Source organism: Callorhinchus milii, unplaced genomic scaffold (assembly GCF_018977255.1).
Source record: "Callorhinchus milii isolate IMCB2004 unplaced genomic scaffold, IMCB_Cmil_1.0 Scaffold16, whole genome shotgun sequence".
NCBI lineage: Eukaryota > Metazoa > Chordata > Chondrichthyes > Chimaeriformes > Callorhinchidae > Callorhinchus > Callorhinchus milii.
Window position 1 is genome coordinate 2277406 of NW_024704757.1, and position 12036 is coordinate 2289441.

A 12036-nucleotide genomic window follows, 5' to 3' on the forward strand; every position below is an offset into this window, starting at 1 on the left:
GGAAAACTAGGGAATGAAACAAGCAAGCATTGATAAACTTTGCTTTGAAGGGAAATTCAGCCAGCTCAGGTTCCTTCCACCTCGCAATCGCTCGCAGATTTCCGTACATCCAGATCACAAGATCATGAGACAGGGTCGAATGTGGATGTGATGAAGCAGGATCAAAGGCTGATGTGTGGTCTCACAAGAGTAGTGGTCTCACAGACTAGCTGTCTTTTCTTCCCCACATCCAAGCCATGACCCGCTCTGACTTTCCTCACTTCCGTAACATTGCCCGACTCTGCCACTACCTCACCGCTCAGGCCGCTGAAACTCTTGTTCATGTCTTCATTACCTCCAGGCTCAACTATGCAAACGTCCTGCTTGTCGGCCTTCCCAACTCCTCCCTCCACAGGCTGCAGATAATCCAGAACTCTGCAGCCCGTGTCCTCTCCCGCACCAAACTCCGTGACCCCATCTCCCCCATTCTCACCCGACTCCGCTGGCTCCCTATCCTTCAGAGGATCCAGTTCAAGATGCTGGTCCTCACCTACAAAGCCCTCCATGGACTCACCCCACCCTACCTCTGCGAACTCCTAACCCTCTACCAATCCGCCCACTCCCTTCGCTCAGCCGGCTCTGGCTGCTCCACGTCCCCCGCCCCACCATTGGTGGGAGAGCCTTCAGCCACTCTGCCCCCAACCTCTGGAATTCCATCCCCCAATCACTTTGCCTCGTCCCCTCCTTAGCCTCCTTCAAGTCCCGCCTCAAGACCCTCCTCTTTGACCGTGCCATCGGCCACCCCCCTTCCCCTCCCCTCCATCCCCAACTCCAGCTCGGGTCTGAATGCTGTTCTCTGTCCAGTGCCTTCTGACGTCCTCCCGACATGAAAGGCGCTATTCAAATGTAATCTTGTTGTTGTTGTTGTTTGAGACTGCTCAACGACGTAATAAGAAGCAATATCAATTGAAAAGATTATTATTATTATAATTACCCCTCATCAGTGGAAAAGATTGTTGTGTGCTGGTTAGAGTGTCTGAATGTCACACGGCTGAGTCTGTTCATCGGGAGCTGGAATTCCATCCCCCAATCACTCCACCTTGCCCCCTCCTTAGCCTCCTTCAGGTCCCGCCTCAAGAAACTCCTCTTTGAACATGCCATCGGCCACCCCTCCCTCCCCTCCCCTCCCTTCTCCCTCCCTGACCCCAGCTCGGGTCTGAAATGCTGTACACTGTCCAGCACCTTGGGACGTCCTCCCGACATGAAAGGCGCAATACAAAGTTCCTCCGGGTCTGGCCACCTCCTCATCCCCCGAGTCCTCTGCTCCACCCTCGGCGGCTGTGCCTTCAGGCACTATGCCCCAAGACTCTGGAACTCCCTTCCTCACTCCCTTCGTCTCATCTCCTCTCTTCCCATTTTCAGGTCTCTGCTGAAGATCTTTCTTTTTGACCGCGCTTTTGGTCACCTTCCGTCCCCTCCCCCTGGCCCCCCTCCCCCTGGCCCCTCCCCCTGGCCCCTCCTCCTCCCCCCGGCTCGGTCCCGGGATCCGTTACTGTAAAGCGCTCTGAGACGCCGTCCGGCGTGGAGGGCGCTATATAAATCCAAGTTGTCGTCGTTGTTGTAATCTTGTTGTTGTTGTAGAGATCTCACACAGTAGATCTCACAGAGTAGTGGTCTCATGCAATGTGGGATGGGGGTGGGGGGGTTCAATAGCTAATGCTAACCCACCTATTGCTTTCCTCAGGCCCAGAGGAAGCAATGGCTCATTGCTCGGCTGCTCACCGGATTATCAAATCCTTAAACCCTCTGTTGTCATCAGTGATCAATCGAATAAACCTGGTCATTCACTTCATGGCTGTTTGTGGGACATTACTGTGTGCAAATTGGCTGCTGCATTTGACCACAAATATACAGTCACTACACTTCATAATCAAATCCTACGAAGTGCTTTCAGAAATCTTGATGCAGTATCAAATGAACAATTATTATAAATCCAACAGCCATTATATATTACCCTTCAAACACTCCATTTTTTGTCTCCTTTGTTAGTTCAGGTGTGAATTTGTCAGGTTGAAGTGGCACCCGCTTCCTACTGAGTGTGTGTGTGTGTGAACGCACTGAGCTATGAAGTTGCGATAAAGTGTTTGATCGCCTGGACACCAAGCAAAGGCACAGTCACTACACTTTACAGTATATTCTGCGAAGCGCTTTGAGACTTCTTGACGACGTGTTAAGGCGCTATATCAAATTATTGGGATTATTATTATTATTAGATGCCTAAAGATCTCATGGGAGTACATCTATTCTATTAAAAAAAATAAGGGAGTTTCAAAAATTCAAAACAAAGAAAGTGTTTCTTCCAGGCTCCTGGCCAACATTCCCCAAGATGGAAATTGGTCATTACTTCATGGATGTTGGTGGGATGTTGCTGTGCATTGGATACCATGTTCGTCTACAAAACAGTCACTCCACTTAATAGAAAATCCTGTGCACCTTTGAGATGACCTCCTGTCATGAAAGGTGCGGTATCAAATGCATTATTATTATTATTAATAACAATCATTATTATTAAGTGATACAAGCTGGTATGTCTTCATTGAATTTTAGTGAATTTATCACAACGTATATTTTCTGTTGTGTGTTTGTGCTACACCTGCGGTGATGTGTGATTCTACTGTGTGAAAATACAGTCACTACCCTTTACAGTGTATCCTGAGAGCTGCTTTGCGATGTCCTCCTGATGTGAAAAGTGCCAGATCAAATGTAAAGATACCTATTAGAATGAGGAAATGCCACTAAAGGCCAACACTGCCAATGCCGACCGGAAATTTCATCACCATCAGCATTCATATTCCATCCATAAATTACTCAGAAAATAGCGCAACATGAAGCCTGAAAGTACTTACTGTGTATTCTGCATTCGCAGGACGAATGGGAGGTGATGCATTAAAGAAAGAGAAATGGAAAAAAAATTAATGACAATAATTAAAGCAACACCCTACCCCCTCGATTGCACACTCCAGAAGGTGTTAATTCTGAAGGCATTCGGTTAAGTAATCTACATTGGAGACTTCACTCAGCACCTAAAGCATGCTGCGGTCTTTCATGAATAGAGAACAAAATCTGTTGCCTGGCAGCTCTGTCCACACAAGGCATCAATCTCGATTCTTATTCCAGCAATGCAGCTTAAAGAGAGGAACCATCCTCCCCGTCTCCGCACGACACACACAACCTGAGTTAAACGGTACAAAATTCAGCTGTCGTTGACGTCTGGGGTTCTACACTTTTTTCCAACGAGCGAACAAATGAAGATTATCATTTCCTTCAACTCATCAGTAGGGGTGATCAGTTCACAGCACGGCACAGTGATTGACTTCCCCATTCCCTCCATCCCTCCCCCTACACCCCTCCACTCCCACTGAATCCAGTGATGGTCTGTGGCGTGAGATAGGATGGAAGGATCAGCCATAATATGAGAAATTATCCAGACAAAACAGGCAACTTGTATCTCCCTTTGAAGGCCAGGCCAAGAGGTGAAGTCTGAGTCTCAGCAGAAGTGAACGGTTTTGGCTTTTCTCAGACAGGCTGTCAGGTGGAGCTCTTGAATTGCGGCTCGATCGGAAAGAAAGGGAACAGTTTGACTGTGAGGGGTGCAACCCCTGTAGGGGAGCCGTGAGCAGGAACCAGGCAAAATTCGGCAGCTCACCTCAGAAAACGAGAACTCAACTCGGGCTGCAAACCCAGGGTTAAAATCCCCACTTGTCCAAATCCCCATTACACTGAATAACCAGCAGGAGGTCTCAACTCTAACTGAACATACAAGATCACAAGAAACAGTCAGATCAAGAAGGCCATTTGGCCCATTTGATCTCAACCTTCTTGAACACCCACCCGACCGTCGAGCTGTTTGTTAAATGACTCTGGCGGCCAGTACACGGGGAACCTTTCGTTGCCTTTCATGCTGAACTTGACAAAACCTTTAGCACCCTCTGGCACATCCAATTCTTGCACTTTCTCCCACCTGAGAGAGCATTAGAAAGGCAGTAACGTGAAGAATAAGAATGTTTCTTGACTATCCAGCGCTTTGGGACGTCCTCCCGACGTGAAAGCCGCTCTACAAATGTAATTTGTTGTAGTTGTTTCCAGGAGATTTTGAAGAGCATCAAAATCAAAAAGGTTTGCCTCCTGTCAAAGAGACACTGTTTCTAATGTGGGAATGTTCACGTGCGTAAGTTCATGTCTGTATTGGGTATTAAAATGGTGTAATCAAGTGTAAAATGGAGGAGTTTCCATTAAAAAAAACTTCAAAATCTATGTACAAATAAGAATTGGAGTAAATATCCTTTCTTCCCCCCAAAAAAGACCCTGTGAAATCTGCCTGAGGTTGAGGAGGTACACACATCTCCACCTCAATGATTTCCATTGTGAAACAACAACAAAGGTGAAGATTCAGCTGTCCTCTTACCTGTGATGGTGTAGGGATAATAATTCCAGGCCTTCTCTGTGATATAAAATATCCGAGGCACCACAGCCCTGGCCCAGCTCGGCAGTTTGCTGTGGGAAGAGAACGAAAATAAAAAAAAATTGTTTCAACGGTTAAATACACAGTCACTACACTTTACAGTAATATCCTGCAAAACGCTTTGAGACATCTCGACATTGTATTGAGGCGCTGTATCAAATGCAAGGATTATTATTTCTGTTCCAGGATGAACGCCACGTATTATCACAGAGACTGAGGTTCTGGAGTAGGAGCCTGTCATACTCAAGCCTCGGAAGGAGTAAGCACCAGGTTATTTGTCCCGGGTTCTCTGGGCTGGTCACTTTGGTTCAAATTAATTATATTTTGACAAGCGACTTATTGTGCACTTCTATGGTCTCAGTGAGGAGGAGAAAGTTGTTTCTATTGCTGAGGCAGCTTCCTTCTAACCTCACCTTCAAAGCCCTCCAGAGCCTCGTTCCTAACTACCTGTGGCCTCCTATTTCCCTACCAACCTTTCCACTCCCTCCGCTCAATGGGCTCCGGCCTGCTTGACGTCCCACACCTTGCCCACCCTGCCATTGGTGGGAGGGCCTTCATCCTCTCTGCCCCCACCCTCTGGAACTCCATCTCACAGTCCCTCTGCCTCACTCCCCTACCTTGCCTCCTTCAAGACCCATCTCAAGATCCTCCTCTTCAGTTGTGCCTTCGGTCACCTTCTTACCTGTACCTCCACCCCTCCTGATCCCAACCACCAGCTCAGGTGTGGATCCCTAACTGTTCAGCGCCTTGGGACATCCTCCTGACGTGAAAGGCGCTGTACAAATATAATTTGTTGTTGTTGTTGCTGTTATTGTTAATGCAAGCACTTCCATAAGGAACTGCCAAACGTGAGGCTATTACAGGTTGGTTCCCAATTCAGTCATTGCTGGAGGATTACAGTTTCATTAAAAAAAATTGACAGATAATATTGATGTTTAATTACCTTTTGGGGGGGGGACAGGATGATTTTTATTCTGGGTGGCAAGGCCACCCTGGCCTTCACTTCCTGTGCATTGCTCACAAAGCACAAGCGGCGACTTGAATAGTACTCCCACAAGAAGTGGGGTCATTTCACAGTGGTGGAGTTGGACGCCAAGGAGGGGGAGGTCACCATAGCCGCGGTCAAAGAGATAGAATTTTGGTTTGAGGTCCTCACCCCCACCACCTCACACTTATTGGGGGAAGGAGCTGGAGTTAAAGGCACCATTATGTTTGCTAATAATCCTCGTGTTTCCCAGCTCCTGATCTGAGCAGCATCACTGTGAGGAAGGGACGAGGGTTAGAATCAGACCATGATGTTTGTTAACAGGATTCATAGATATTTGCCTCCAAGCACAGCCACAGGAGCCTGGAACATCACATTCCACAAGACTGTTGACAATGAAAAGGCAAAATTGCTGGAAAACGCAGATTTTCTCATGTCAGACCAAGTCACAAAGATATATTTTTCAAGAGGCACAGTGCCAAAAAGCAATCGTACATTATATACTTCCACAGGACGCAGACGAGGGAAATCATTCAACTGAGAATTTATTGAAGAGTGTTAAAATGTGTGTATCCAGCTGGTTGCCTTTGATAGATATAGTAAGATCTATGGTGCAGCTTATTCTGTGAGATTCTATTTCACAGACCAGCCAACAATTCAACGCTTGGCACCAGTACGTTATAAAATGGAGGACTATAAATTAATGAAACAGATGACTCAACGGAGCCAACTTCTGATCCAAACACAGAAAGTCATTGAGCGAAACTTAAACCTCATCACTGTCCAAAATACAGTGCCACTCTAACAAACTCTATCTCATTCCCCCTGTTCCTCTTTCTTTAAAAAATGGCTTTTCCGGGGGTAATAATCCATCCCCCTTCCAAAAACAAATGGTCACTCAATCCATGACTGTTTGTGGGACGCTGCTGTGCGCAATTGGTTTCACCCACAAAATATACAGTCAATTTACTTTACAGCATATTTTGTGAAGCGTTCAATGACGTGATAGAGCGCTATATCAAATGCAAGGATTATTATATTATTTTTGTTCCTCTGATCTTCCAGAGAGAAAAAAAGAGTCATTCACTTTACGGCTGTTTGTGGGTTTCTGCTGTGCGCAAATTAGTTGCTACGTTCTCCAATAATGTACAGGTTACTACACTTTACAGAAAACTCTGTGCCCACTCTGAGATGTTTCAACGTTATGAGATGTTATATCAAATGGGAGGATTATAATAATAGTAATAATTATCCTTGCATTGGATATAGCATTTTATCTCGTTGTTGAGACGTCTCAAAGCGCTTCACACGACACACTGTAAAGTGGATTGGCCGTGTATCTTTGTGGACGAAATGATTAAGATTGATGAAGTTCGGAAGCAATACAATCCTTGTCCTATGTCGCTTTTTGCGACGACTGCTCCCAATGCTTTGCTGGGCTAGCAGGACATGGCTGATAGCCTGTGCTACCAGAGCAAACATCTTGACAAATTACAAGCAAAATGAAGATCGATGCTTTGTTCCTGAACATGGCGGCAATGGGGGCATTCATTATAATCTCACACAACGTTGACGCTGCTGGGGCAGCAGCCACACACGTTTGAATAATGTGTTTCCTGAAATAGCAGCCTGACTTTTAAACTGGGAGATTACACTGGGGAGAAAGCAGCTAAGAATAGCAGAGAGTAGCTGCAGATATTCTATATTTAACATCGCAGCGTGATTTGAATGCAACAAAATGGTCACCTATGAGTCCTTCTGGTTAATGCCTGTCATCTCAGGGTAACCTAGCACTGATATAAAGAACAGCATCAAATACATGCATAGCTGTACTTAATAAGGGAGGCAAAGCAACTATATTATCAACTGTTAAATCCACGCTGAGGAACAGAAGAGCTTGTTCAGATCGGATGACTTTGAGTTATTAGGTACACTGTCGCAATCAATGGCTGTTAGTATTTCGTTAGGAATGGACCGAGGCTAACACGGATTGAGAATCAATACTGTGCTGATTGGAATCATAAATAATGTGTGGATTACAGGCAACTGCAACAAAAAGATTATTTTGGTGTATTTTTAAATTTAAAAACGCCTCTTAATTATAATATTTATTACCACTTCTCAAAAATGTATTTGGAGTGAGAATTGTTTTTCTTTTGAGCCCTCCGACAAATTGCACATCTGGACAAACATCTGTCGCAGAGATTGCTGCGTCACTCACTAAGCCTTGTGTTCAAGCTGGAGGAGAAAGTGACCAGCACTGACCAGAAAGGCATGCAGAGCCACTGATTTTATCAGTATTAAGTGCAACTCTGCTATAAGGTGCTTCACTATAGCACCGAGTCGCTTCTAATGCATTTAATGATAAAAATAATCTTTTCATTTGATTTGGCCTAATCACATCGTTGAGACATCGCAAAGCACATCACAGAATATATTGTAAAGTGAATTGACTGTGTATTTTGTGGGCGAAACGCAGCAGCCAATTGCACACAGCAGCGTCCCACAAACAGTCATGGATTGAGTGACCACATTTTTTTTTGATGGATTATTACCCCCGGAAAGCAATCCACCAATCGACTAACAACCGGGTTCTTACTTACACCTGATTTCACTCCTAAATGGCCTAGCCCTAATCTTAAGGTTATGCACACAGCCGTGATGTGAGTGACCAATTTTATTTAGGGGATTGTTGACCGGAACACCAGGAGAGAGAAACTCCCTTCTCCTTTCAAATAGCAAAACAGGACCTTTAACATCCACTTGAGCAAGCAGACGGGACCTCAGTTTAACATCTCATCTGAAAGGTAGCACCTCCAACAATGAAACACAACCCCAGTGTGGCATTGGAGCATCAGCTTAGGCTATGTGATTCCAAATCCCGAAGTGGGGCTTGAACCCACAACCTTCTGACTCAGAGACGAGCGCTACTGTCTCAAGTCACTTGCCAGGCTGACAAGTGACTGAAACCCAGACAAAGCTGATGTTGGCTAACACTTTCGCTTTTTGAAGCAAATTGGCTCAGATCTAATCCCCATCAACAGTTTATTGCAAAACACTCTCTACGAGGTGTATTCAACGTCTGTGACATGCAGCTGTCAGGCTGCAGAATGATTTAACAATAGGACCATGAAGTATTCTGACACAATCAAACTTAAGCACAGCCTCAGCATAACAGGAACTCTGAGTGTAAATTGCATTAAAAGGTAAGGGCCACCAACAAGCATCACTACAACAGTGATGGAGACAATCAGCCTGACACAGGCATACACAGCAGTACAACGCCCAGCCATGTCCTTAACCCCGCATAATTCACCAGTCGTGCTGTAAATCAGCCCATTAATTTAGCTCCCCCTGCGCTCCCCTGTGACATCTCACACGTTCTGTCACGTATTCTGAAGAGATTCTGGTTTTAATCTCTTGCAAAATGGAGGCGACCTTTCCTCCCAACACTTCGCCCCCTCTCCCAGATACACAAAGTGAAAAAGGAATGCAATTTGATATCATTTTGTGCGTTTTCCTTTCCGGGTTAAACACTAATCTATGTGCATTCAATAATAATTAATAATCCCTCAAAAAAATTATTTGGCCACTCAATCCACGACTGTTTGTGGGACACTGCTGTGCACAATTGGCTGCGGCCCACAAAATACAGTTAATCCATTTTACAGTATACTCTGTGAAGCGCTTTGAGATGTCTCAATGACATGATATATCAAATGCAAGGATTATTATTAGTAATTATTAGCCCCTTTCATGGTCGGGGAGGTGGTCTCAACAGAATTAACTGTATTTTCGTAGTACAAAGTGAAAGAAATATTTCATGATGGGATCCCGTTTACCCTTGCAATGTTTGCTACAAATATTTGTTCAATTTATTTCATGCAAGAAAAATTGGAAATAAAATGTATTCAAAAAGAAGAGGATTTTATTAAAGAGATGTAATAATAATAATAATAATAATAATCCTTGCATTTGATATAGCGCTTTTCACGTCGGGAGGACGTCCCAAAGCGCTTCACAGAACACACTGTAAAGTGAATTGACTGTATATTTGTGGGCGAACGCGGCAGCCAATTGCGCACAGCAATGTCCCACAAACAGTCGTGGATTGAAAATGACCAATTTATTATTGTTTTTTGGTTTTTTGGAGGGATTATTATTAGGCGTGTGGAGTAAGGAAACTTGCCCAAGGTTTCGCCCTGCCTGGAATTGAACTCAGGTCTCTAGCTTGCAAAGCGAGTGCTCAACCACTGAGCTACAGGACTCCAGAGCGGTATATATTAATTGCAGGCTGTGGGTGTGTGTTTCTCTCTCTCTTGTTTCCTGCAGTTCAGCTCAACCATAGAACAGAAACTCGAAGGGGCCAACCAAACATGCCTCTTTGTGTGATCACCCAGGGAGTAAATAATGATCCTTATATTTCAAGCAGCGTTTATAACATTGAAACCTCTCAAAGCACTTCACAGGGAATCGATGTGCATTCGGTAGGCGAATATGGCCGACAATTTGACTCCCACAAGCAGCCATGAAGGAAATGACACATTAATAGCATGAAATCCTTGCATTTATAGAACCGTGGAGGTGTTTGACATGGTAGGGAGTCACTTGACCCATTTTTTTCTTATTAGTGCTTGTTCTTCCAAAAGCAATTTGTCTTAATCTTAATTAACCATTGGCAGCCACGCTTTCAGTCACTATGCCGAACACTCTGGAACACTCTGCCTCTATCCCTCTGCCTTGCCCTTCCTTCCACATCTTCAGGTCGTGCCTGAAAGGCATCCTCTTCGACCGTGGATATGGTCATCTCCCCCACACCCCAGCTTGATGTCATGCTCCGTCACTGTCAAGCGCTCTGGGACTCTACCCTGCGTGAGGGGAGCTGTATAAATGCAAGTTGTTGTTGCAATCTCCATTCCCTGCTCTTTCCCCACAACATTTGTATAGCGCCTTTCACATCGGGAGGAAGTCCCAAGGCACTGGACCCCCTTCTAATGCCCTTTATCAATATTGCCCTTAATTAATAATGTTTATGAAAATAAATAGGTTTGTCATCCAGGAGATTTGATACAGTGCCCTTCAGGTACAGTAAGATGCATACAGAGGAAGGGTACTGGAGGAAGGGAGGGGGGGGAGCGGGGGAGGAAGAGAGGGCAGGCTATTGGGATTAGGATGGATGGTTTCCCAAAGGAGTGAACACTGACATTAAAAAAATGAGCCTTGTACATGATGTTCGATTGAACTGGACAGCTCCGAAGACAAACCAGCCCTAAAATGCTCCCGCAAATACCTTTTTGCTAAAAGATTCATCCAGCAGCCAACAGGACTGATTGAAAGGCATTTGGTTAATGTGGGAGCCTAGGATTAATGGGGATGAGGTTGTTGTATATATAATAGCTTACCACCACAGAAAGGCTGAGCCTCAGCAGCAACACAGGAATGCGTTCTCCCATCGTCTCCCATCTCCAGTAAAACTACCAGAATCTCTGCAGAATAATACTAAAAAATCCTTGCATTTCATACAGTGCCTTATCAGAGTGTATTTGTAGCTGTTTGCAGCAGCCAATTTGTGCACAGCAATGTTTTGAAAACAGAGTGAGGTGAGTGACCAATTTTATTTGGAGGATTGTGGTCAGAACACCAGGAGAGAGAGAGACTCCCTTATCTTTTTGAATAATGGCAGTGGAATTTTTCACTCCCCATTCTGGAGACATTCTTAAATTCAGTCTTCACGTGGAAGAGGGTTTTCCACAGTTTCTTAAAAAGAATCTGGTGAACGGGGGGAGATTTCCACAATTCTGTGCCATCTTAAAAATCCTAAAACATGTCTGCCTTCCAGCAGGCAGCCAAAGGTTTAAACTCTCAGAACGCTCTGCCCCCCAATCCCTCCTCATTGCATCCTCCTTCCCCTCCTTTAGCTCACAACCGAAGACCTTCCTCTTCGACCGTGATGGTGGTCAGCTCCTTCCTCCCCCTGGTCTCGGTGTCAGGCTCCGCCAATGTTAAGTGCTCCGAGAAGCTGCCCCACAGAAGGGAGCTATTTAAATGCTTGCGTTGTTGGAAGAGAAATGGACATGACGCACTTTAGTGCCGAAGCTGCCGGCCACCTACCTGGACAGATGGACCCGCTTCTCCGTGAACTGCCCTTTGCCATGGATGGGGTCTTCGTGCGGCTCATTTTTGACCACCTCCACCCCCTCGCCCTTGTCGCTCTGCTCGTGGCTGTGCTTGCTGATGGTGTACAGCTGTCCTATCCTGTACTGTAACGAGACACAAAGAGAATTTGAATCATGCACACCCCGAGCTGAAGGCAACCAGGAGCAAGGTTCCTGAGTGAGGAACGATCAGAGTCTCGTCCAACACAAGCTCCCAGCATAACATAACAAAAATAATAGTAATCCATGCGGTTGATATAGCACCTGATCACGTTGTTGAGATGTCTCAAAGCGCTTCGAAGGATACACTGCAAAGTGGTGCAATTGTGTGTATTTTGTGAGCAAATGCTGCTGCCAATTTGCACACAGCAACATCCCACAAACAGCCGTGGAGT

The 12036-nt window shown here is 45.3% G+C and overlaps 1 protein-coding gene across 5 annotated transcripts in view; it reads right to left on the bottom strand.

Moving 5' to 3' along the window:
* LOC103188273 (cytoplasmic phosphatidylinositol transfer protein 1) overlaps window positions 1-12036 on the bottom strand; it is a 79926-nt gene that overhangs the window by 21844 nt on the left and 46046 nt on the right. For all 5 annotated transcript variants that reach the window (XM_042341010.1, XM_042341009.1, XM_042341011.1 and 2 more), the window contains 3 exons: window positions 11598-11746; window positions 4445-4533; window positions 2886-2893 (listed from right to left, as the gene is read on the bottom strand). In XM_042341010.1, coding sequence (XP_042196944.1) covers window positions 2886-2893; window positions 4445-4533; window positions 11598-11746 — 246 coding nt within the window. The remainder of the gene's footprint in view (window positions 1-2885; window positions 2894-4444; window positions 4534-11597; window positions 11747-12036) is intronic.